At 47.9% G+C, this 25,618-nt stretch overlaps 1 protein-coding gene across 2 annotated transcripts in view; it reads right to left on the minus strand.

Moving 5' to 3' along the window:
* The window catches only part of Ift43 (intraflagellar transport 43), a 75,214-nt gene that overhangs the window by 24,290 nt on the left and 25,306 nt on the right, over positions 1–25,618 (minus strand). Inside the window, exons 3-4 of one of the 2 annotated variants that reach the window (XM_076921603.1) lie at positions 21,673–21,737; positions 2,573–2,632 (exon numbers count right to left, since the gene is read on the minus strand). In XM_076921603.1, coding sequence (XP_076777718.1) covers positions 2,573–2,632; positions 21,673–21,737 — 125 coding nt within the window. The remainder of the gene's footprint in view (positions 1–2,572; positions 2,633–21,672; positions 21,738–25,618) is intronic. The other variant, XM_076921604.1, reaches the window with a different exon arrangement.

Below are 25,618 nucleotides of genomic sequence, written 5' to 3' on the forward strand. Positions count from 1 at the left end.
GTGTCCTCCTCTGTAGAAAGACAAATAGGCGCATGCGTGAGCCTCCAGAGATCCAATATGAACTGCTGCCTCACAGATCCACCACATCCGTATGATGCCCAAGGGTTAGGGCGTTCACCACCACGGCTGACCAGCAATTCAGACCCATCAGAGACGCTCACTCAATGTGCAAAATATAAAAGCATGGGGCTTGCTGAGCCAGCACTTTGAAGAGTTAATCAAATGCCAGGTTTCTTTTGAGGGGCCTCTCCATCACTTGCTGCCTGCTTGGCCATTCTGCAGAATACAGCTTTGCATGCTCCCTCCTTGAAGACTTGGATACAGGAGCGCACAAGTGGTGAGGAAGTGGGTCTGGTTGGCCAGCAACTGGAAAAGGAGAAATCCTGGTCATCTGTGGTGGCCCTTAGCAAGCACTGAAACACCTGGCCAGGAGCTGCTGGGCTCTCAATATTGGCCTCTCAGACAGAAGTGCTTAACTGCTGCCCTGCTACCTTCCTTTAAAGCCCAGACTCCTGGCTTAGCACCTGACCAGTCCCCTCCTGGTCTTCATATCTGCGTCTCTCTGCCCTGTTCAGCTTGATGAAGCCTCACGGTTCTCAGGAGAGCTGAGAGTTGGCTTTGGGGCTGCCGGACATTGGGCACTAACGCTGTTTAGCTTAGGAACCGTGGTATATGTAGCACACACGATGTGATGCACGAGAACAATCCCTTATCAATCTTATTCACTCTACTGCACAACTGAAGAAGCCGAGGCTCAGAGACCCAGCTTTCTGCTGCCCACCCGGAGGGAGGGCAACAGGTGTGAATGCAAACCAGGGCAGCTAACGCCAAAGCCCAGCTTTTAACCCCTGCCTGACAAGGACACACATACACAAAAGCAGCTCTACATGGGCAGATATGCCCCTTCCATACCCTCTGCTGGGAACCAACTATTTTTTTCCATGGGACGAACATGCTTGAAACTTAGAGTAGGGCTGCAACTTTGCCAAGTCTCCCAGTCTGGTGGTTTATTTGTTTTGTGTGGTTTATTACACACTCTGTAATATGGTGGGAGCTGGGGTGTTATCTGGATAGGTCACCTTCTCTTCCCCAGTCCTACCTTTTTGCTTATTGGGCTGGCTGAGGACAAGTGTGACCTCAGTGTCACAGTTTATGACTGCAGCCACAGGGAACCCAAGGACTCTGGGTTCTCCTGCTTTCATTCTGGGGCGACTCTTCAGATGAGGTCTATCTACCTTTGTGTGCATTACCTGATTCATCTCTCCAACTCTCTTGCAGCTATCTGACCACTGACTAATCCATCAAGGGCTTGGGTTGGCCACCATGATCAAAATAAGAACCACATGCGAGGGACCTGCAAGTGATTATGACTGCAGTCTGCAGACACTGCCAGCAGCTGAGGGTGAGGCCCCCAAAGCAACCTGGGTTCCCTTTGCACCAGACAAAGCCTTTGCTGCTTCCATGAGAAAACTGAAGGTGGCCCTAATGTAGACCTCGTGGAAACAGTCTCTCGTGCCTAATGGAACACTGCAGAGATGTAAATGGAGATAAAGTATCCTGGCTCGGAGGACAGCCGGGACTCTATCTTTATGCAGCATGACAATGTTCAGTGGTTAATTAGACACCGTTAACCTAGTTTAGCAGGGGACATAACTGGGATAAATGGGGGGAAGTGTCCTTGAAGCTAAATGGACCCTGGACCCCCTGTACATTCCCAACAACCATTGCGTCTGGTCCAGGAAGCAGAGTGAAGAGTCTGGGCACACAAGGACAACCGTAACTCGTCGCAGGTGAGAAGACTCTAAAGTCACACGGGTCCATGCAAAAAAGATGAGATTATTCTGCAGCAGGGACCAAGTTCATGGAAGAGAATTAGCAAGATACTGGGGAAGACATAACGGCCACAACGCCTTGCAGTTTACCCACGTGCCCTTCTGTAAGGAAGCAATCCAATACCATTTTCCTACAAAGTGTCTTAGCTTCATGGTTAAAAATCCCTCATAGAAACCTCAGAACTGCTGGGCATCCCAGCACTCAAGACGCAGAGGCCCGCTAGAACCTCACACGCACCCCTCAGGTTTAGGCCTTGGTCTTCATAGTGAGTTCAAGGCCAGACATAGTGAAACCCTGTCTCTAAAGATGAAATGAAATGAAATGAAATGAAATGAAATGAAATGAAATAAAACACCTGAACAAAAACTCCTCATTGCCTCTGAAAGCTCAGAGGCAACTTTCAGCCAGGCCTGAGCGAGGGAAGGCTCCACATTATAACACATAGTATACCTAAAATTCCCGGGAAAAGCCAACAGGTTTCTCACTCAAGTCTCTTTTGAAAGAGGAAGCTCCTATCTCCCGTCTCTCAGTGCCTAGCTCCAGTCATCTCTCTGTTTAGTGTCCAAAAAGATTAATAGTATCCTTTGTCACTTAAAATAAGAACTCCCTAGCATCCAAATTTTGTCACTGTGTGGCTCTAGGTCACGCTGCATCCTATGTAGTTTGTGTAAGAATAGTTCATCATCAGGTATCATGGTGAGAGATGAAAACCTCATCCCAGTCCTGTCTGTGCACAAACCCTGTCCTCTGGATGAGCTGGAGAATGATGCAGCCATTCCTGGATGAAGTCTGCCCCCTGCTGGGAAGATTAAAAAATAGCATCATTGTTAGGATTCTAACAGGGCAGGAAGAGAAAGAAGTCAGAACACACAGCAACAGTTTTAGTAGCTGAAACCAGTTGGGAGCCCATATAAAACATGTGCATGTGTCTGCTGCAGGGAAAAGCAGCTGAGGGTCAGAGTCCTTAGGAACTTGAGCTACACGTTACAGTACTCAGGGAACCTTTACTGGACTGCAATTACAGGCTAAGAGCTGGGAACTGGGGAAATTCTGTTCTGTACTTTCTACTTTGGCAGGAAAAAAGAACATTATAGAAATAACATGAAACCCTCCATAAGCTCGTACTGCAAGGCCTAAGATAGCCAGTCCACTGCCATCCACTCTGATTAGTGACTGCTAAGTTTGACGTGGAGATGAAAGGGATCCAGAGAAGGCCCAAAGCTTGCTGGTTGCAGAGCTAGGACCTCAGTGCACCCCTCAGGTTGGTGCCGTGTGCTCTATCTACTGTGCTCCAAACTTCATGGGACAGGGAAACTGATAGAAGCAAAATGACAAGGGGGGACTCAAAGGGAGCCAGGCGCTGCAGTCAGACTTCCTGGAGGACTTGCCCAGTGAGAGACAGGCAGCGAGGCCACAGGAAGGCTTTCCAGTTGGAAAGGCCAGACCCATGACGGGGCCACATGAGGCCAGACAAGGTGGTAGCTCCTGCCGGCTAGGTAGCGGCTGAACACAAAGAAGGTATCAGAGCTGGCAGGGTCAGCAGGCGGGCTTGCTCAAGAGGGGACCAGCTATGCTGAGATGGACAGCAACTTTCATTGGGTCCTCGGCTCCCCTCAAATCATTCAAGCCAACACAGAAGCTGGATTTCTGCAGAGCATACAGCTTGCCTCGTAGTCTGCAGCTCTCAGCAGCGCGGGTGAAGTGGAGGAGGTTGTTCGCTGCCGCGGGAGGTAAGATGGAGAGGCGGCAGGAGGACTGAGGCCGACGGTTCCTCAAGCTTCCCCATGTCACACGCCACTGTCTGGATTTCTACTGCAGCTGCAGCTACTCCATATTCCCTTTAAAAGGGCTCCTTACTTATCCCTTAACCAAGTTATCTGAAAGAAAACTACATCCTCAATGTGAAGATATCGTCACCAATCAGAGGACCATGAAGATAAAAACACAATTTTAGAGAATATACGCTTTATTTTAGGGTAGCTGCACACTACAGTGTGCAAGAGTCTGAGCCTCCAGTGTACTCTTTGTTAGGAGTGGACGAGAACAGGCTCGAGAAGTGTTATAGAAATCCCGGAGGCATGGTGAGACCTATGCATCAGATGATCAGAGAGAAAGCTAATGAAAAATATAAAGCCCCCCCAACCTCCATGAGTCCAGTCCTGGAGAAACAGCTGTGTGGAGCAGGAGAGGAGAAGGGAAGGATACACAGCCGAGGCCAGAAGAAACCAGGGGGTCCCTAAGTCAACTTCTCTGTGTTTCCAGAAATTTTGTTTGTTTGTTTGTTTGTTTGTTTGTTTGTTTGTTTGTTTTTTCCGAGACAGGGTTTCTCTGTGTAGCCCTGGCTGTCCTGGAACTCACTCTGTAGACCAGGCTGGCCTCTGCCTCCCAAGTGCTGGGATTAAAGGCGTGCGCCACCACTGCCCGGCGTTTCCAGAAATTTTTATTTCAGTTCTCTTTTGTTTGCTTTCTGTTTTTGTTTTGTTCTGAGATGAATCTCCCTATATAGCTCAGGCTGACCTTGAACTTGGATTCCTCCTGACTTAGCCTCCTGAGTGCTGGAACTTAAGGTGTCTGTGCTTCTACAGAGGCCTGTAAATATTTCCTTCTTCACTAACCCGTTGCTTTTTCTACTCCTCTTCTACATCCTAGACTCATCCCCAGAAGTCCATGAAGACCCCATCTGGCCTGAGTAACGAGCTGTGCTCATGGTCCCGAGACTCCATATCCCCCTTGTAGCTGCAACATTTGAGGTGAGAGGACCAGCAGGGCTTCCTGAAGATCTCAGAGCTCCCCCAGGTAGTGAGGGTAGATATGACCCAAGGACACGATGACACTTGAAAACATGGCTTCTTACATAATGACCACTGTAAAACCAGGAAACACTAACAAAGACCTTGATAAGCAGCTTTGGTGAGAAGCCCACCAGATCAACGGGCCGGAGGCTTTGCGGGAAAGCTGTTTCCTGTGCATGTACGCCCAACTGCTGCAGCTTATAATAAAACTGCTCTTGGTTATTTCTTAATAGAGGACTGAAAAGCAAAGGGAGGAGGCAGGTATGATGTTCACAGCTGCATTTTATTTTTGAGAGCACGAACCCATCAAAGGGAGAACAAGGGGACCACTTCTGTCAGGAGAATTTTAACCAATGGCTGGCGTCACTCGCCAGTCCCTCCTGGCTTCTAGCTCAGACTACAAGGCAGCCAGTCTCCCTTTAGCTCCGCCTGGCTGGCTCAGGGGACACAACTTTTTTCCTTGAAAGTTTTTTTTTTTTTTTTGGTTTGTAAGATGCTTCACAGGACCACCATCTCATTTCTGTGAGGGTCCCAGAGGACAGCAGTAAAGACGGTTTTATTCTGAGCACCTAGCTCTTGCTCAAACAGTACAGTGTGTGGCCTTTTCATGAACTTGAGATGAATGTGAGCAGCTCTAAAGGTTTGAGAATGGGCACGGCAGTAGGATTCAAGGCACATTCCATTATACTAATTAGCTGCACGACCTTGGGCGGAGGGGCAAGGTGATGTGCGAGGGCCTTTCTAACTTAAGATCCTGTAATTCCAAGTCATGTAACCTCCTAGGGCTTCATGTTCTCCATCTCCGAACTGGGGAAGCCAGACTTCACTGGTGCCCAGGGCTCTCCCGAGTTAGAGAAGGACACCAGCCTTGCCTCCCCTGATCCATGTCCCGTTTGCTGGGAATATCCTCTATTCTGACAGCCTCCAAGGAGCCACTACTCCACACCTGGCTTAGCCCGGCCTGGAAATGTCAACCAAGACAGTGTGACATGCTTGTCTGGAGACCCAAATCAATGCAGAAGGCAGGAAGCAGGGTGGAGGGAGGGAGACGATTTTAATGGGGGAGACAGGGAGGGTAGTAGGAAGGAAACTGTCCCCTTCCAGTCTCATTTGCAGGGACCACACCGTCACTTGCAAGGAGAAGTCTGACTTTTTCTTGATGACTCTTCTATCCCATTCACCAGCTCTCAACCCCCCACCAGGTGGCTGGAAGAAGGGTGTCTGCACAGCTCCGCTGAACCCCCTAAACCTCCAAACCCAGGCAGCTCCAACCTTGATTTATACAGCTCACTAGGAAGCAGAGATTCTGAGTGTGTACAAGTCAGAGGGTTTGAATGTGAGTCTTCCCTGAACTTGAGAGGAATGTTTTGAGGTTTGCAACTTAGCCCTTGGTGCAGCAGTGGCCAAGAGGTGCAGCTTTCAGGGCTGCTCGAACCATCAGGCAGAGGGATTAGCACATTGGGAAAAGGCTGGAGGGAACTCACTAGGTCCTTCTACCCTTTCATTACAGAACACAGCCACAGGGCACCATCTTGGAGGCAGATGGCCTCTCTCACCAGAATCTGCTGCTGCCTCTTACTCCCGGATCTACTATGTGGAGAAACATTCCTATAACCTGGTCTACTGTGTCTTGTTATAACAGCTGAAACAGACTAAGACAGACGTTCAAACCAGTGATTCACTGTTCTCTAGCTGTGTGCTCTTGGGGGAGTTCTGTAAATAGTGAAAATACCACCTTCTACACCACAGGGCTGTGCCAGGAATCAAGTACCATAATTCAGGCAAACTACTGGGCATAGTACACTCACCCATCACTTAAGGAGGGAGAATCATGCTATGCAATGCACCATTAGACAACACCATCACTGTACGGACGTCACAGTGCGCAAAGACAACACCATCACTGTATGACCATCACAGTGCGCATAGACAACACCATCACTGTATGACCATCACAGTGCGCATCCAGCCTCAGTGAGCTATAATGCCAGTAGACAATCTTGGGGGACCACTGAGGAGCCTGGGGTTGGCTGCTGACTACTGCATCTTACGAAGCGCATGGCTATACTTGGTTGTCAGGAAGTACTCAGTGGGTAGAAGCAGCGGCTGCCATGGGCACAGTTATCTCCACTGTAGACAGGAACATGACAGGGTGTTTCTCCTTGCAGGGATGGTCTTTCTCTCACACCAGATCTGAGCCCACACACTGCCAGCTAGCTGTGTCTACCTTTTATTAACTATTAAATAACCACTAGCTAGTTATGTCATGCGTAACTAGTAACTTTGTCTCTGGGGACCCAGCATCCTGCCCTTGCTGCCTACAGATTCACCACTCTGTGGACATTCCATCCAGGGGCTGGCCTCACCCCAGCTGGACAAAATGGACTCGACCCCCAAGGTTCTGTAACGTGTACCCCACTCACTTTCCTCCCTCCAGCCGCCCATCCTCTGCCTCTTGGTTCCTTTCCTGCCTGCCTGCCTCTACACTTGGCTCCTACGTGAAGAGCAACTTTTCCTGGCTTTGACATGTGAAAGCCTTTCTGAAGGGTTCTCCACTTCTTCCAGCTTTGAAAATTAGGTGAATTTGTTTCTGCGCTACACAGAACACACCTGCACATCACGTGACACATTAAAAAAATGTAGTCTCACCATGTAACCTAGACTGACCTGGTTCTCGTTACGTAGTCCACCACAGTCTCAAAAGGATAATTCTCCTGTCTCAGCTTCCTCGGTGCTGCACTTATAGATGAGAGCCACCACACCGAGCCTCATAACAGTCTTTACAATTTAACAGTGTAGTTTATTCTGGAGCAGCTTGCTAGTGTGAGAACATTGAAACAGCCTAGCACTTACCCTAAAGCCATCCATCCCCTCCTTCCTCTTGACTCAAACCCCAATTCTGCCAGGAAAACAATGAGCCCAACTGAAAGCTTCCTTCTGCATCCTCTCACCCTGTGGGGAGGGTGTCACCCCATTTCTGAGCAAGGGGAACACGAAGCAGAGCTGAAGGAGAATACCTTCCTCACACTACACAACCACACACTACAGACAGTGGGGCAGAGAGCTGGACGGGTTCGATCTGTGCCAGTGCAGTGGGGCTGCAGGTCTTGGTCCTCTCATTTTTGAGACAAACACCTTTCTGTGGCTGCCCTGCGAATGGGGTTTTATTGCTTATAGTGACAACAACCCCAACGGGACAGCTCACTCCATGGCAGGTGTGAACCGCTCTTGGTCCAGAAAGCAAGTACAGTAGAGAAGCAACCATAATGGGTTAACCTTACACAGCATCTCTAAAGAGAAATCCAGATCAGAAACGGGTATGGGGGAACTCGAAGTCTCAAGATACAGATGAGAGACATGGCTAACAGCTGCTAGAGAAAGTCTCAAACTCAGAAGAAAAAGAGGAGCAAACTCCATTTACAACTTTGTTTTTACCTAAAGAGAAGACACCACTGAAAGGAAGGGCAGAGACAGTCTTTCAGAGTCTTTCAGGTGTCTGGGCCACCATGAGACAGGGATACATGGGGTTTCCTAGCACACAGCTCTGAAGCCTCTGAGTGGAGGATTTGGGGGTTTGTTTTGTTTGTATATTGATAGGACAACTGAAAATAAAGCGATCAAGAGAGACCCAGGAAGGAGCACTGTGTGGCCTTAGGATGCCCATCCCCCAACCTCCCCATGCCTGACTTCAGGTTCCGGGAGGGGAGAGAAGCTGCAGGTGGAGTGCATCATCCACAGCCATGTCTATGTGATAAAGCCTCCATGGAGACCTGAAAGCCATAGACCCCGAGAGCTGCCAGGTTAGTGAACAGGAAGGTGTCCAGGTGATGGGCAGGTAGCACACCCCAACTTCATAAAGAGAGAAGTCCTGCCTTTACTCTCTCTAGCCCTTCATTTGGCTGCTCAGCTGTATCCTTTCAAACATGCTTTGTGGGCCAGTGAGATAGCTCAGTGGATAGAGGCCCTTACCACCAAGCCACGGGATACACATGGTGGAAGGAGAGAATTAACTCTTCAGAGTTATCCTTTGATCACACACACACACACACACACACACACACACACACACTAAGGAAAAGATATAAAATTTTTCTTGAGACAAGGGTTCACTGTATAGCTCTGGCTGGCCTAGAATTCACTATATTGACCAGGCTGGCCTTAAACTTCCAGAGATTGGCCTGCATCCTGAGTGTTGAGACTGAAGGCATGTGCTACCACACCCAGCCTATAAATTTTTTTAAAATATGCTTTGCAACAAATTGGCACTAGCCAAGTGTTTGGCTCAGGTCTGCGAGCTACTCTAGGTGAGTATTTGAATCCCAAGAAGAGGCAGTGGGAACCCAAGATTTCTAGCTGCTTGGTCAAGAAGCAACCAAGGCCTGCAGCTGGCATAGGGTGTGGATGCAGGTGGTCGGGGGAGGGGTACAGCTCTGTGGGGCTGAGCCCTTAACCTGTGGAATCTGATGCTAACTCCAAGTATATAATATCAGAACTGAGCTAGTGCCCACTAGAGAATAGCATGGTGTATTAAGAACACACACACATACCCAGACACCCAGATACGGATACAGACACACACACACACACACACACACACACACACACACACACACACACCCTGATGTCAGCAGTGAAGTGATGAGTACTGGTTCCCATTCCTTGAAAGGTGAAGTCAGGCCTGCAACTCCAGGCTCTTTGTCAGCCCTGGGCTACCCCTAGCTAGCTACTAGTGGGCTCTAGTTCCCACTGTAGCTCATTCTAAACACTCACCACAGTGCACCCAGGCCTCCACACCTGGCCTGAGCCCAGAAGGCCCGATCCTGCCTCACTTTCATCAACTGATTCACTTCAAAGTAGTACTTCTTGACGATAATGACCTGTTCTGAGCAGGCAATGTGCTGGATGCTCACTCTGGCTTTCAGAGGTGCACAGGCCTTTGAGATTCTCTGTCTCTGTCTCTCTCTGTCTTTGTCTCTCTCTCTCTCTCTCTCTCTCTCTCTCTCTCTCTCTCTCTCTCTCTGTGTGTGTGTGTGTGTGTGTGTGTGTGTGTGTGTGTTGGTGAGTTGCATTGGGACTAAACCCTAAACCCAGGGCTTCACACATGCTAAGCAAGTGCTCTACTCCTGAGCCTCGGCTATAGCCTGACGCTTGATTTTAATGAAACTTAAGAAGCGGAGCCAAGTTTGCCGAGCTGCAAGCGCAGAGTCATGCCACCCCTCGGCACCTCCACAGGACTCACCTCGGGACCTGCATCCCACTCACTGCCTTTCCCTAAAACATCTTCACTTGCTGATAAGAAGGCTCAAGGCTCAATTCTCCTCCAACTTCCCATCTCCAAGGTGTGCATGGATTCATGGGATTTATTTCCCAGAGTTAACGCATGCTACAGCGGAGAAGGGAGACCCTGAGGTCATCCAGTTCTTGTGTGTGTGTATGTGTATGTTCTTGCAGGTGTGCTCCCATGTAAGTGTATGTTTAGTGTTTGGGTACATGTGCATATACACGTACACATGGCATCAATTAGGCTACACTGACTAGCCTGAAAGCCCCAGAGATGGTCCTGTCTCCAGCTCCTGGGCACTGAAAATACAGGCACATACCATGGTACTCTGCTTTTTTTAACATGGGTGTTGGGGATTGAAACTTAAGTCCCCATACCTACAGGGCAAGTACTTTATCAACGGAGCTGTTTCTCTGGTCCCGTGACCATCTAGTTCCAGTCCCAATTCCTCAGGGAACCATGGGCCAAAGAGCGCACATGATGTGACCAAGACCACATGTAAGGAAAGGAAGAGACAAAGAGTGTAGGTGGATGCTGGCTTTCATTACAGACACAGGAAAGGGAGGGGCTAGCAGAGGGCTGGTGCTTAGTCAGCAAGCTCAGCAAACAGATGCCTGGCCATGTTAGCACGCATTCTCAGCACCTCACTCTGGGTTACTGTGCTAACAGCACCTCACTCTGGGTTACTGTGCCCTGGGCTTAGCACAGGAGTCACAGCCCCAGAAACAGGGACTGCTAGGGCCCCAGGGTCTAATTGCCTAGCTCCCAAACTGGCTGTCTGGGAGCAGATCCAGCTCTTAGAGGGCACTACAGGGTTGGAAGAGACAGTCACTTCCAATGCCTAATTGAACTTAATGACTGGCCTAATTAAACCTGTTAATGGCAGGTCTAGTAGGGCCTTGGCTCATGCCTCAGTGCAGACTGCATCCTTCGAGCTCACCTTCCTCTGCAGGGCAAGGGGCTGGCCGGAGCACCGCTCTAAAGATGACAGGCTATGGAGGTTGGAGGGCTGTGGCTATGCCTGTTGGCTTTGCTGTTCCAATCACACACAAGAGTAGACATGGAAGACGCTAATCAATAGAGTCCTGGGAATGTCTGATGAGTTCTCCCATAGGCAAAGGCACCATACCAGGTACCACGTGGCAAAACTAGAAGGTGGTGAAGCCCAGACAATGAGTATGACTCTTACAATAGCCAAACAAACATTGAAAGAAAGAAAGAAAGAAAGAAAGAAAGAAAGGATCTTCAAGATGCCATTACCATTAAGAGAAAATATAAGAAGGCAGCAAGGTCCAGAACACAGTATGCTTAAAATTCTTATTTAATTTTTTATATATGATGAGTACATATGCGAGTATACACTCAATTTCTCAGTAAAGGTGTTAAAATGCAGAGAACACCCCAACCTGATAGAAGGGCAGTACTTAGCACGGCACACTGCAGCATCTGGGCGCGCCACTGCATTCGTGTGGCGGGCCTGGATCTGCACCCAGCATCTCCAGAGAGCTTCCCACCATCGCTGGCCCAGAGAAAGATCCAAAGCTGAGACCCAACGTGTAGTTTCTACTCACACATGCTGCTTTCACATCACAAAAAGAAAAAAAAAAAAATCATCAGAAGTTACCTGCCAAACTGTCACCGGTCAGGGGCCATCTGTGTATCTCCTGAAGTATTCCAGGACACTGGCAGACAATCCTGATCCTGGGAACTTGCCTCTAGAGAGACAACCAGGAGCGGAGAGGCAGTAGCCAGGGGTAAGTTTACTTTTTTTTCTGTCCTGTTTGCAATTTTACACCAGGGAGATGGCTTTATTTTCAAACCGTGGAACCTAAGCTGGTTGTTGTCTGTAATCTCTCTAGTAGTGCAGGGTTCACACAGAGCCCAGATGGCTCTTCTGGCAACAGCACAATTGGACAGATAAAAAGACACAGGTCTGAGTTTTCTAGAGAGGGGACCTTTGCACTACAGAAAGTCCAGAGAAACAAGGGATGTTCCATGGGAGATTCAGCTTTTTCCCTGTGGTTATTCAAGGGCTCCTCCCATGGGCCGTTCATCCTGCTCCTGATCTCCAGGGGCATCCCTCCAGCTCTACAATCGAAGCCCCAGTTCCAAGAAATGACCAGCTGGAGTGCCTAGAGAGCTTCGCTTTTTGCAAAACTAGACGCCATGAGGGCTAGAGGCCAAAGTCTTCAAAGGACATGTAAGAATTCATTCTAGAGGCACAGCTGGGCTTTCAATTACAATGTAGTCAAGGCTAACTTGGCTGAGAAAAGGTTAACACGAGAGAGGGGCTAGTAGCAGGCTGGGGAGGTGAGGGGGCTGGCCCTTGCCCCTGGATCTATCAGGCTGGCATACAGCCACTGGGACAAGGACCTGTGGACCACGAGCCTTAGAAATCTGCACCATGGGGCTCCAGATCTCCCTGGGCACAGGGGTAGACAAGCTCAGCTCAGACGGTCAGTTTTCCTCTCCTTGATGCCCCTTGGGGCCTCAGGTATCTGTGCTCCAGAGCTGGGAAGCACTCGGGGCAGCAGCAGAGTCACATCACGGCCAAGCGCTGCCTCAACAAACGGGCTTTGTGACACTACACAGGGCCCCAAGCTGAACCGGACTCTGTGCAGAACATCCCCGGTTCAGTCCCAAGTGGAGGTGTGTGAAATTGCCCCCCAAATCACAAGACAGAGTGCGGTGCATGTCGTCCCTCTTTTCTAGCCTATCCCAGTGCGCATCTAAAAGCTGCTATAAAACTTTCCAGGGGTCACGTGATAGCTGCTTTCTTGGGGGTCACATGATAGCTGCTTTCTTGGCTTCTTTCCTTCCCACCTTACGCTGAGATTTAGAAAGACTGGTAAGAAACAGCACCCTGAGATCCAAACAGGAAACTCCAGATGAGTACGGCTGCCTCTTGTGTCAGGGCAGAAAGGGGAAATACATTAACCAGTATTTGTACATGTGTGCAAGTGCGTGAGCGCACGCATGCGCACATATGCACGCACAGTAACGTTGCTTCTAGGATGGGAGGCAGGAATGAGAGCTTTCATTACTTACTCCACCTTTTTGTATTTTTTAAATTCTATACTCTGTTGTTTCTTATTTAAGTAAAATTCATCCAACACACACACACACACACACACCTGTAATCCCACCACATTGGAACACCAGAGACAGAGACCAGCCTGGCTTATATAGTTAAGTTCCTGGGCTATAGAGTAAAATCCTGTCTCAGGAAAAAACAAAAAGGAATGAAGCAAACTTGCCAAGCCGCCACGTGTCCTCCTTCTCCCTTCCTTTTGGAATCCTGGTTATATTTAGTTTTTTTTTTTTTTTTTTTTTTTTTTAACAATTTATTTATTTTTATTTTAGATACATTAGTGTTTTATATGTATGTCTGTCTAAGGGTGTTGGATCCCTGGAACTGGAATTACAGAAACTCGTGAGCTGCCATGTGGGTGTTGGGAATTGAACCTGGGTCCTCTTGAAGAGCAGCCAGTGCTCTTAACCACTTAGCCATCTCTCTAGGCCCTATACTTCAGCACTAAAGCCCAGGCTTTTCTCCACAAAAATGCAACAAGCAACCCCAGAAGCCCCAGGCTGCTTGCTGTCTGTGCTGGATGGAGGGCCCATCTCCAGTGCTTGCCTTTTCCAACACCAGAAAGAGACTTGGGAAGTTTCTCCCTACGATGAGGCTGCAGGGCTGAGTGGGAAGGGGGCAGCTTAGCCTCCTCCTTTACCTGCATCCTCTTCTGCCATGATGCACCCATCATTGTCACCCCTTCCCCCATCCCAGGTGTGTAAGGAGGCCCAGGTGTGTGAGGAGGCCCAGGTGTGTGAGGAGGTACAGTTATAAGGAGGACCAGCAGAACAGGAGGACAGGGCAGAAAGGCCTGACACACCAGCCCACTTTCCCTACTTTGCTTCTTAGTTCAATGCACACAGGCTGGGTGTTATTTAGCTTATCTTTGGGTCCTACTGAATATATCAAATATCTAGCAATAGATGATGCAGGTAGATTAAAATTAATTAGGATTAATTGTGGGGCTTGCTTACTCATGCTTGCCTTTGCAGAACAGAGACTGCCCGTGGGGCCATGGAAGTGACTGCTCCACCACTGAGCTGTGTCCCCAGCCTCCTTTGGCCTCTTTTTCAGTTTTGAGACAAGGTCTCATTGAGCTATTCAGGCTGGCCTTGCAATCTCCCTGGCTCAGCACCCTAAGTAGTTGAAGTTATAAGCCTGAGTCAGCATGCCTGGCTTGATCATGATTTTTCTAAATTCATTAAACAAAAACCTCTCTACATCATCTTCTACCTTCTTTCAGCCTTTAAATGTATTCTTTAAAGATACATTTTTAGATAAAAGATAAAGATACATTTAAAGATACATGTATCTTTTAATGTACTCTTTAAAGATACATTTAGAAGAAAACAGAACTTACTCTTGGAGGGTGTTTTGTTAAGGAAACTGAGGTAATGTGCAGAAGGGACAAAACTTTCTAGACTATTGTGAAGCTCCTAAAGCCCTAGGTGTTCTCACATTCCATTGTTTGGAAAGCTCTTTAAACTCAGGCTGGAAACAACTCAACACCTTCAGGAAGTTCCTGAAACTGACCAAATTAATCCATCCATCTCCAAGCATATAGAAGTAGTAAGAATTGCTAGGAGACACTCTCAGACTGGCAGAGCTGGACAACCAGCTGAGCCACCTAGAAGAAGCTCAGACCAGTCAAGCTCTCGGGAAAAGACGCTCCAACTTGTTGATCTGCCTGGAGGCTATATAGTGTGCTCCAGTTTTCAGCTGTCACTCACGCTGGAGTGGGCTCCGGTGATTTAGCTATCTTTGAGTAATCCTTGCTCCTGCAAGTCACCCCTCAGTCACTTGCAAGAAATCCCAATACAATTCACTGGTTCACTGGCTGGATTTTGGTGGTGTTCATATTTTGGTGTGTCACTGGTCCCCTATCTTGGGTGAATAGATGTTGTTCATGTCTCCCCAGGAAGTATGACACACAAAAGAGGGTCTTACAGAAGAGGGTCTTATGTGTACTAAAAAGTTATCTTTTCTAAGCTTAGAGTATCTCAGAAGCTTACTGTAGACAAATCACATGCATGCATGTGCACATGGGTGCGTGCGCGCGTGCACACAAACACACACACACACAGAGACAGAGAGAGAGCATATGACTGTTAAGACAGATATGCAAACAGGAGTTCACATGAGCATCCCTGAAAGCCATACAGGTGACACCTGAGTCCTGGGTAGGTAAATTGGTTGAAATGTGCATGTGTGTGTGTGCGTGTGCCCTCATCACCTCATAGATAACTAACCTGCTGAGACTCAAGTAACTGCTCCCTCTTGGTGCCCAGTACTCCCCTCTACCACCTAGTTCTGGTTTCTTTTTAGGTAAAGCTAACATGTACAGAATCAATTCTCAAGACTTCCACATTTATTTTGTTTGTCTTGAAATCCAAACAAGGAAAATTGTGTTCATTAATGAAAACCTGAAAGTTAAAAGTTAAGGGCTTTCCTTCCCTGGACTCAGGGGCACATGCCCCTTCTTAATTATGGAGCAAAACACAACATCCAGAATTCACTCATAGATCAACTATATACTGTGCCTCTATGTGTGTTGAGCATTATAGACCCAGAAGTACAGAAAATGCACAACAATCTTTAGTAACTACATTCTAGTTACTAGCAATGCAGAAGGAATGGCAGCAGCCCCAAGGTACCCAGTGAACAATAAAAACAAGAGCAACCTGAACAACTAGGAAGGAGCCACACATTCACAGGTATACAGGCTCACAGGTACTCACACCCACAGGTATTCATACTCACAGATACACATCCTCACAAGTATATACACTCATGGGTAAAAATGCTCACAAGTACTCACATTTACACGTATATATGCTCACAGGTACACACGCTCACAGGTACACACGCTCACAGGTACACACGCTCACAGTGCTCCTTCGGGTAAATGGATGTGGGTGCTCACTGCGTCATTCATGCCTTTCCATAGGTTGGAAGTTTTACAAACTAAAGGTTATCAACAGAGAGCCAGGATATCAAAGAGAGATTATATTTTGGACAATCCAATCATTGATGAGAAAGTCTTTAGAGAAGAATTTTCAGTAAGAAGTGAAAAATTCTAAAATCCACTGTATGATAGCCTTTACTGAAACCACTTCCATAAGCAACTCTCATCAATGGATACTGCACACATTAGGAGTCTGATGAGATGGTGGGGTAGAGGGCCACACATGACTAACTGTTGACCACAGATTAAAGTAGAACAGGTGGATACCAATGTCCTCCTTATAGCTGTATCTCCTCACACACCTGGGCCTCCTCACACACCTGGGCCTCCTCACATACCTGGGCCTCCTCACACACCTGGGCCTCCTCACAAAACTGGTCTCCTCACACACCTGGGCCTCCTCACATCTGGGCCTTCTCACACCTGGGCCTCCTCACATACCTGGGCCTCCTCACATACCTGGGCCTCCTCACATACCTGGGCCTCCTCACAAAACTGGTCTCCTCACACACCTGGGCCTCCTCACATCTGGGCCTTCTCACACCTGGGCCTCCTCACACACCTGGGCCTCCTCACGTTTGGGCCTTCTCACACCTGAGCTTCATGCAATGTAGTACTCCGAACACAACAGTGTACGTAGTTTGAATCACCAGCTAGATCCAGCTCTAACTCTCCCTTGGAACAAGGCCATGGAGATATTGAGAAACAATTTAAATATCACAACTCAGAAGAAATGGTCCGAATCCAGGACTCTCACGGGCTGAGTCTCTTACCTTCTGCTCTCCACCTAGCAATAAAAGCAAAAGGAATGGGGAAAGAAAGGGGTTGTAGCACAAATGAGAAGCAAAAGATGTAACAGCTAAACAAAGTGTGGGCGTCGATTTTCCGTTTTTTACAGCCCAACTCTACCAAGACGTCTTTGCTACGGCGAAATTAACTGACTATGATCTGGATATCAGATAACATTAAGGAATTATTATTAATTTTGATGGGCACAAAACAGCATGGTGGCTAATAAAGGAAAACAGTCCTTATCAATTAACAAAAATGATCTCCTGCAGGCGGGAGGGACTCAGCAATGCTGTCAGGCTGCTCTGCTTGCCACGGGATTTCCACATCCCTACGTACACCTCCATCAGATGAACTGTTTATCTGTACCTATGTCTAAACCAGCAATTTCCCATCTTTCACGACACAGAGCGCTGAAATGAACCATCTGAGTGCCAAGCTGGGATGGATGGCTAAGACATCTCACAGGCATGACCAGCCTTGGTTGTTGGCAGCACAAGGCCTGGCACAGGCCCAAGGGCAGACAATCATAGCATGCCTGTATCCGCAGAACCACACACAGCACACGGAGGGAAGCCCCAGCAAACCTACGCCTGTGACACCTTCCTGATGAACAGGCTGCGGTGGGGCTGGGCAGGCTGTAACACGGCTGGGTTAAAAGGACAGAGTCTGTGCTTGCAGCTGTGCTTACAGACCGCTGAGCCCTCCAGCCGGCGAGTTTTTGCCTTTCACACTTCTGTAACCTAATAAGAATTAACTACTTGCTGCTGACAACAAGGTAGAGACTCCAATATGGCAATGACATAGAGGGAGAGGAAAGAAGCCCTTTCGTATTCTTGGAACATCTATGCCATTAAAAGAGAGAGAGAAAGGAGGAGGAGGAGGGAAGGGAGTAACCTCGGGACCAGCACACAGTTCTCCCGCCATCTTGATGTCCTTGACACGTGCGGCTGGTGTGGAAGTGGCTGGCACCGGAGCAGCCTGTGAGCAGGAGTGAGCGGCCAATGGAGATTTATGTGAACGGAGCGAGATGGACAAGGTAAAATTGTCAGGAGGAGTTGTTGGAAAGTAAAATATATTGTGACAATTCCACTCCTGCCGTTCATCAATAAACTGACAGATCATTTAGTGTCAATTAGGAGTGATAGATGGACAAGTCCCCATGATCCTGGGCCAAAATTAATGGCTGGGAGGGAGAGGGTGATTGAAAATGACGGCTGACATTGAGAGCAAAGTCCTCAAAGTCCCCGAGGGGCCGTTACTTGCCTCATTCCCTTGCAGATCAATGCAGGGACAAACCCAAAAACAGACACTTTGAGACAAAACTTAAGTCAGAAGGCCTTTCTTCTCCTTCCCGGGTCCAGTTCCCCTGGGTTCAGCTCTAGGCCTGTGGCCATGCCAGGGACCCATCCACACAAATGCTTCACACACTGAACAAAGGTATCATGGGATCTCATGTGTGTAGGCCATAAGCTCATATGCCAGAGTCATAACAGCCCTCCTGTTCCCACGAGAGACATGTAGCTGCCTGTAACTCTGATGGGTCCTAGTTCGATGAATGGAACCTACTGGACCAAGTTGGTCCAATGCACATACAAGGCACAGCTAGGAGTTGTTTCTTCCCCAGCCCCAAATTCTTATGTTGAAACCCTAATCCCTAAGGTGACAGTGTTTGCAGGTGGTACTAGGCTGGGCTGAGGTCACAAGGATGGAGCTCTCATGATGGGAGAGAGGAAGAGAAACCAGATCTATCTCTCTCTGTTTCCCTGTGCGCAGATCCTCAAGGATCTTGTGGACCTAACCAGAAAAAGCCTGTCACCAAGAACTTTGTCATGCTGCCATCTGACCCTAGACATAAAACAAAACAAAACAAAAAGTCCCTGAAAAGCCTAGTGGAAATGGACACTGTGTGAGCTCCCAGGATCTGGTAATTCCTTCCAGCAGCCAGACTGTGTCAGACGCAGCACCATGGAGCTACTGTTGTCCCCAAAGCATCGAAAGTGAGCACACCGTTTACCAGTGTGAATGCTCTGATCTAAGCAGCCTCCCAACACCAAATCTCAATCCCAAACATCCTCAGAGTCGCCATCTGTCAGAATCCAGCTAGCTTGACCTCCATCTACTCTGACGTCACACAGCAAGCATTGCCCGTGCCATCTGCCTCGTGCTTGCCCTGGGCTTGGGCGATCCCTCAGTTTTTGACTAAAGATGTCTGATGTCTTCAATTAGAATATAGCTCTCCCAGGAGAGGAAACACCTTGTACCGTGGCACTCACTAGAGCATCCTGATTCACACAAAAACACTAGCAGACACTAAAGCTGCTAGGAAAACAAGCTGTGGAGAACAGACTCAGCACAGTGCCCTAAGGTAAAGATAACCACTACCCTTAAAGAAGAACAGAACCTCCTGAGGGGAAGGACCCTAGGTCCCCAAAGAGCTGAACAATCACACTTGACACCATTAACACAGAGCTATCCTTAGTCCTAGGCCTTTGTGTTAGACGTGAGAGGAAGAACACAGGATAGCCTGTTCTTGCCCCAGAACTTCAACTTGAATCTAATCATGACAAATGGGAGAATCTAAAGAAAGACCCCCTGTGCGGAACTGGGCTGGACTCCTTGGATGGTCCATGTAATCCACAGCAATGGGAACAGTTTTAGTTCAAGAAAGGTAGAAGAAGCTGGGTCTGGTGGCATATACCTGTAATTGCAGCACCTGAGAAGCTGAGGCAGGAGGATGGATATGGGTTTGAGGCTAGCCTGGGCTGTAAAGACCCTGTCTCAAACAAACAAACAACCAGGAAGGGAGAAGGGAGGGAGAGGAGACAGAACTAACTAGTATAATGTGTGGACTCTGACTGGATTCCAGAGCTAGAAAGACATTCTAAGGACAAACAGGGAAGTTAAAAGTGAAATACATACTAGAGTCTATTAGGTAACTATGCAGCGACCTGGTAATCAAGACTCTGTGACGACACTGGAAGACAGGAGCGTTAGTGTTCAGGGATAAACGTTATAACACCTACTTACTTTGAAGTGGTAAGGAAAAAAATACAGAGACAAGGAGAAGAGGAGAGAAGGATAGGAGGACGGGATGCCAAGGAAAGAAACATGTCCTGCTGGTAAGTTTTTCATTCTAGTGTTGGGAATAGAACCTGGAGCCTCCTCCTACATGCCAGGTAAACTCTCTTCCACTGAGCTACCTCCCTAGTCCAAGGAAACCACTATTTTATGGGCTATGTAACATTCCTAAGTGTACACTGCCATTGTAGTCAGTGCTGCAATCTGAATTCACACCCAGGTGACTCTGAGTCACATGCCTGAGGCTTTAAGTAGATGACCAAATGCCATGTGGCCAGCCGTGTGCAAATCAGTGGTAGAAAGAAGTCAGGGACTGGCCTCCCGGGCTCAGGACAGCCATTTGGAAATCATCCCATGGACCTTATCCTGGATGACCTAAGAGTCACAGCTCTATTCTAGACTTAAAAACACCTGTCACGCTGGGGACATAGCTCAGTTGCTGGAGTACTTGTCTAGCAGTGCACAAAGCTCTGGGTTTGATCCCTACCACTGTGCAAGCCAGATATGGTAGGACACACCTGTAATCCCCCCTCTGGAGGTGGAGGCAGGAAGATCAGAAAAGCTGCATATTGAGCTGGAAGCCAGCCGGGTGAACACTGTCTCAAAAACAGAACAAACAAGCCCAGCATGATGGTGCAGGTCTTTAACCCAGAAGGACTCGCTAATGGTCCCTTGAGTAGAGGCATAAACCTAGCCGTCTGCTAGAGCCCCTGCAGTCAAAGCTACCTGAAGGGACAAGGACACGAGACCCAGTCATCATGACAGCAGCGGCCAGCATCTGCCTAGACCTCCCTATGGGCTTCTTTTTTCTTCTGTGAACCCGTTAGATCCTCACATCAGGCCCTTGAAGTGAGAGCTATTTTAACCCTGCATCAGAGCTGAGGATACAGAAGCCAAATTGCCTCATCAACTACCTGTTCAAAGTCTCTGTGGTGTCCTATGTAGCATAGTTAGGATCTGAAACCAGGCATTCTGTTTCTAGAATCTGGTTCTCAATCACTGTGCTCTGTCACCTCTCAACATGGAACTGCTGGTCACGGTGTTTCAGCCCCTGTGCCACCCTGTCAGAGGCATGTGGACGGAGGTTTTTAACCAGAGGCTTAAGGATCCTGAACACTTTCCCAGCCTTCTCCAGCTAGGTGAGAATGGACCTGGCCAGCATCCACAGCCCCACACTACTTAAGGGATGCCACGGGCCTGTAATACTGGTTATTCCTTCCAGGCACTCCAAAGAAGACAGGAAGATGAGACAGTACAGACTTATCCTGGGCCAATACTCCCACCAGCTCCCAGCGCCGGTTTATGGTAAACAAGGGATGCCAAGTAGGCAGTGAGGGGATGCCTGTCTCACTCTTTACAAATGAGTGATCTGTGCCCAATGCTGACACACTACAGAGTTCAGCCACAGGCAATACCAGGCAGTTCCAGCATGCTGAAGAAATGAACAGAGCAGGCCTGGACTTTGAAAATGGTCAGCCAAGCAAGAGAGGAGTCATAAAGGATGGAATAAATCAGGGTCCCACTGACACAAACCTCAGAACCTCAGAAGAGGCAAACCAGAGACGGAAGCTGGCTGCTGCCCTTGTCTGAGGAGTAGGGGTGACATGGAAAGGGCTGTTGTGAGGTACTGGGCTTCCTGATGGGATGGGAGAACATTCTAAGGTCGACTGGGTGACAGATGCAAAACTCTGTGCCTATAGGCAGTAGGCAAGTAGGCAGTGAGGGGATTGTTATCAATCACAGTTATATTGTACGTGTTAGGCCGTGTGTGACTTGCCTTACTACAAAAAAAGGACTAGGCAGGCATGCCATCCCGTCTCCACACTCCCAAACCCACCCTGAGGAGCCGGGTACTCACTTTGCCACCTTCATGGATTCATCTGCCCAGCCTCCCTGTCTCCGAGGTGGTTTCGGTGGGGGGGCCTGTGGGAGAGAAGCCAGAGTGTCAGTCAAGCAGCCTGTGCCTCCAAACACCAGAGCACCAGATTCACGGCACCTAAACCAAGTCTGCCCAGTAGTCAGCCCAATAAAGATACGAAGTAAAGTCTAATTTACTATAAAACCCAGGTACCTTCATCCCTCCTGGTGGATGTAAACATCGGTATACTATTCCTGACAGTTTGGCAGATGTCTACTAAAGATTTAAAAATACTCCAGACTTTTCCTCCCCAGAGCTGGAGACTGAACTCAGGGCCTCATTCATGCTAAGCACAAACTGTAACAGTGAGCTGCATTCCCAGCGTGTGTGTGTGTGTGTGTGTGTGTGTGTGTGTGTGTGTATACATGTATTGTGGGTGGCGATGGGGCCTCAGATTGACGATGGGTGCCTTTCCTCAACTGATCTCTACCCTGACTTCTTCAGACAGTCTCTCACTGGATCTGAATCTCGCTGATGAGGCTATGCTGGCTGAACAATGAGCCTCAAGAATCTACATGGCTCTCCCTCCAGGGGCTACAGGACCACACTACCATACCAGATTTTTATGTGGGTTCTGAGAATCTGACACTTTATCAACTGAGCCATCTCTCCAGCCTGCTTATGCCTATTAAGGTAGTAAGTCAATTTTTTCTTCTAATATTTCTTTATTTTTATTTTATGTGTGGGAGCTGTTCTGCCTGCATGTATGTCTGTGCACTGCATGTGTGTAATGCCCACCACAACCAGAAGAGGGCATCAGAGCCCCGGAACTGGAGCTAATAGGTAGTTATGCTAGCACCCATACCATATGTGGGTGGGTGCTAGGGGTCTTCTAGAAGAGCTGTCAGTGCTCTTACCCGCTGACCTATCTCCTCAGCCCTAAGGCAGCAGTTCTAAACCCAAAACTTATCCCAAGAACATAAAACACAGAAGAACATAATGTCATTTCTGCATAACAAACACTTGGCAACATCCAACATGGTCAGCAGTAAGGAACTGAGTAAAATGAGAAAATATATACAAAACAGTATGCAAATAATGCAAAACTATACTATAAAAATAATATCAAAGTTAATGTACTTTAGTTTAAAGAAAAAACATGTTTCAAAACAGTAGGACTGGAATCTGATTTTGCAAAAAGACCCATGAAAATGAAACACCCATGTTCATTAGCTGTGTGCACATCATGAAAGATTCCCAACTGAGGACAGCTTAAATTTCCCGTCACTGTGCTGTTATGCGTTTTCTGACTTTAATGGTCCTCTTTATATTATTTTACAAGAATAAACATAGTAAAATGACGATTTACGAGTAAGGTTTGCTTAGCAGACATAAACACAGTGACAGCAACGGGTTCAACTTTCCTCAAGCTATTTGACCAGGAAGCGCTTACCTGAAAACCATACTGTACAAATTCTTACTCAGCATGTCTTAACTAAAAATACCACTGAACAGCAATCCTCCAGAGCACCTGAGCCGGAAGAGATGGCACAGCGTGTTTCCTAGTTTGAATTACCCAGCATTCTTCCAGGAATGTTTTCTAAAGTATCAATTTTCTTTTTCCAAGAACTTGACAAAATTCTAATTGTGGCTCTCAGTCTGGAGAGGAGTTCGGATAAACGGACTACGACAGGGGTCTGTAAACTTCTACAAAGGACTAGGACAGAACACTTCCTTTTACAGCCAGAATCTCCATTGTAACTACTGAACTCTGACACTGTGGAGAAATAAACAGTTTAGATACTAAGACAAGCGGGTATAGCTGACTTTCAAAAACAAAACAAAAACTCTAAAACCAGGCAGTGGGCCAAGCTAGAGGGGAAGGATGTGGTTTGCTGACCCCTGGATCAAAATGTTGTGTCATCATGACCTCCTTTCTAAAGCCCAACAGGGACCATCTGAAGAAAACGCCCTTTCAATGTGCCTAAATGCCTTTATGCTTTTGATGTTTTGTTTTGTTTTAACATGGTGATAAGTTTTCTTTTCTACCTGTGTAGCAATCCCCGGGCCTGGCAAAGATGTGTTCCATATACATACAGGGCCTTTCTGTGACATGAGCCAGGGCCTGCTAGAAATGACTGAGAAGACTCCAAGTCCTGGAATAAAATACCTACACCACTATCGAGCCCTAGGAAGATGTAAGGGAAACTTTAGAAAAGACCCAATCCAGGTTTCTACACTAGAGGCTACCAATGGAGCCAGAAGAAGAACCTGCAGGTCAATCCCACTTAGAGGCATTTAAAATACCAAAGTGGAGAAGCTGTTTATCCCTGGAGCAGGGGTTGGGGGACAGCCAAAGATTTACAGAGGGACTGCACCCACCCTTCTCACTACCTCAAGAGCCCACCTGTGGGCTGGAAGAAGCAGCCATGTATTCTGGGCCCCATTTCCCCTTAGACACAGTTGGCTGAACCCCAGTGTACTGAAGCCAGGCAGGACTAACTAGATTAGGTGTGATATCCCATGTCCCTAATCCTAGCACTCAAGAGGCTGAAGCAGGAGGATTCCAAGTTTGAGGCTAGCCTGAGTTACACAGTGAGACAAACAGCAGCAAAGAATCAGCTGGATTTCCTGTCCTGGGAATCCAGAATTGAGGAAAAGAGGGGGGATCCTTCAGACAGCAGGGAGCAGTGTAACACTGAAGACCCCGTTGAACCAGGGTGACTCAAGACTATGAAACACTAAAATGACGTGCAGAATCTAGGACCTTGTCTTGTTTCTTGCCATGTATAAGTATGTCTCAGGTGAAAGACAAAATTCTGAAGCAAAATGACCCATACTGAGCCCCTTCCCCCGCTGAGATGTTTTTAAAGCCAATTTATGGCCAGGACAGGTGGTGCATGTTTACTGGGCCAGCACTTAGGAGACTGACTCATGAATTCAGGGCCAACCTGGGCTACACTGAGAGGTACTGATGTAATCATAAGGACAGTGAAGACAGGAAGATCGCTGAGGCTTGCCAGCTTCCAGCCCAGCCAAGAAAACTCAAGCTTCAAGTTCAGGGAGAGACCCTGTCTCAAAAGAGATGGGTGGGGAGAGGAAGAGGACACTCTGTGCCTCCACACGTGTGCACAGATTCACCCCCATTCAGGTACTCTCACGCACACTCACTCAGGTACGTATACACACACAGTCCAATAATAAATCTATTAACAATTACAATTTAAAATAAACCAATGTGCCCACAGCCCTCTCCCTGCGTCCTGGGAGCACCTACTCGACCATAGCCCTATTTCTCCTGGGATAACGCAGTATGGTCGTTAATTGACTGCCATGTTTTGTTTGGCCCCACAGTTTCTTCTGTTTATTTGTTTTGAATTTATGATACCATCTAAGAATTGGAAAATTTCCACACTCAAAGTCAGTTTCCAGTCGTCTTGACAAACTGGAATCTCCAGTAATGCTGGGGCCATCCCCTGGGGCAGGGGCATGTGTGCCAGGTAGCTGCAGTTCCTGAGTCTGGCTCCTTCCTGCTAATGTTCCTCCTGTTACTACTGCACTGTGGGGCTGGTTTTACCCCTCATGCAGAATTCTCTCTGTGCTGCTCTGCCTGCGAGAAGTGGATGGAGAGGCTATGCAGTCTTCTGAGAAACACAGCCAGCACAATCTTTTCTTTCGTGGCCAATGGGCAGAATAAACACACTTTGACTTAGCAATTAGTTCAGTGGCTCTCAACCTGTAGGACATGACCCCTTTGGGGCGGCGGGGGGCGGGGGAAGGGTTGTCGATTGACCTTTCACAGAGGTTACACACCAAATAAACTAAATATCTTTTTTTAAAGATGTATTTATTTTTATGTATATGAGTACACTGTAGCTATCTTCAGACAGACCAGAAGAGGGCGTCAGATCTCATTATAGATGGTTGTGAGCCACCATGTGATTGC

This window comes from Arvicanthis niloticus, chromosome 23, assembly GCF_011762505.2.
Source record: "Arvicanthis niloticus isolate mArvNil1 chromosome 23, mArvNil1.pat.X, whole genome shotgun sequence".
NCBI lineage: Eukaryota > Metazoa > Chordata > Mammalia > Rodentia > Muridae > Arvicanthis > Arvicanthis niloticus.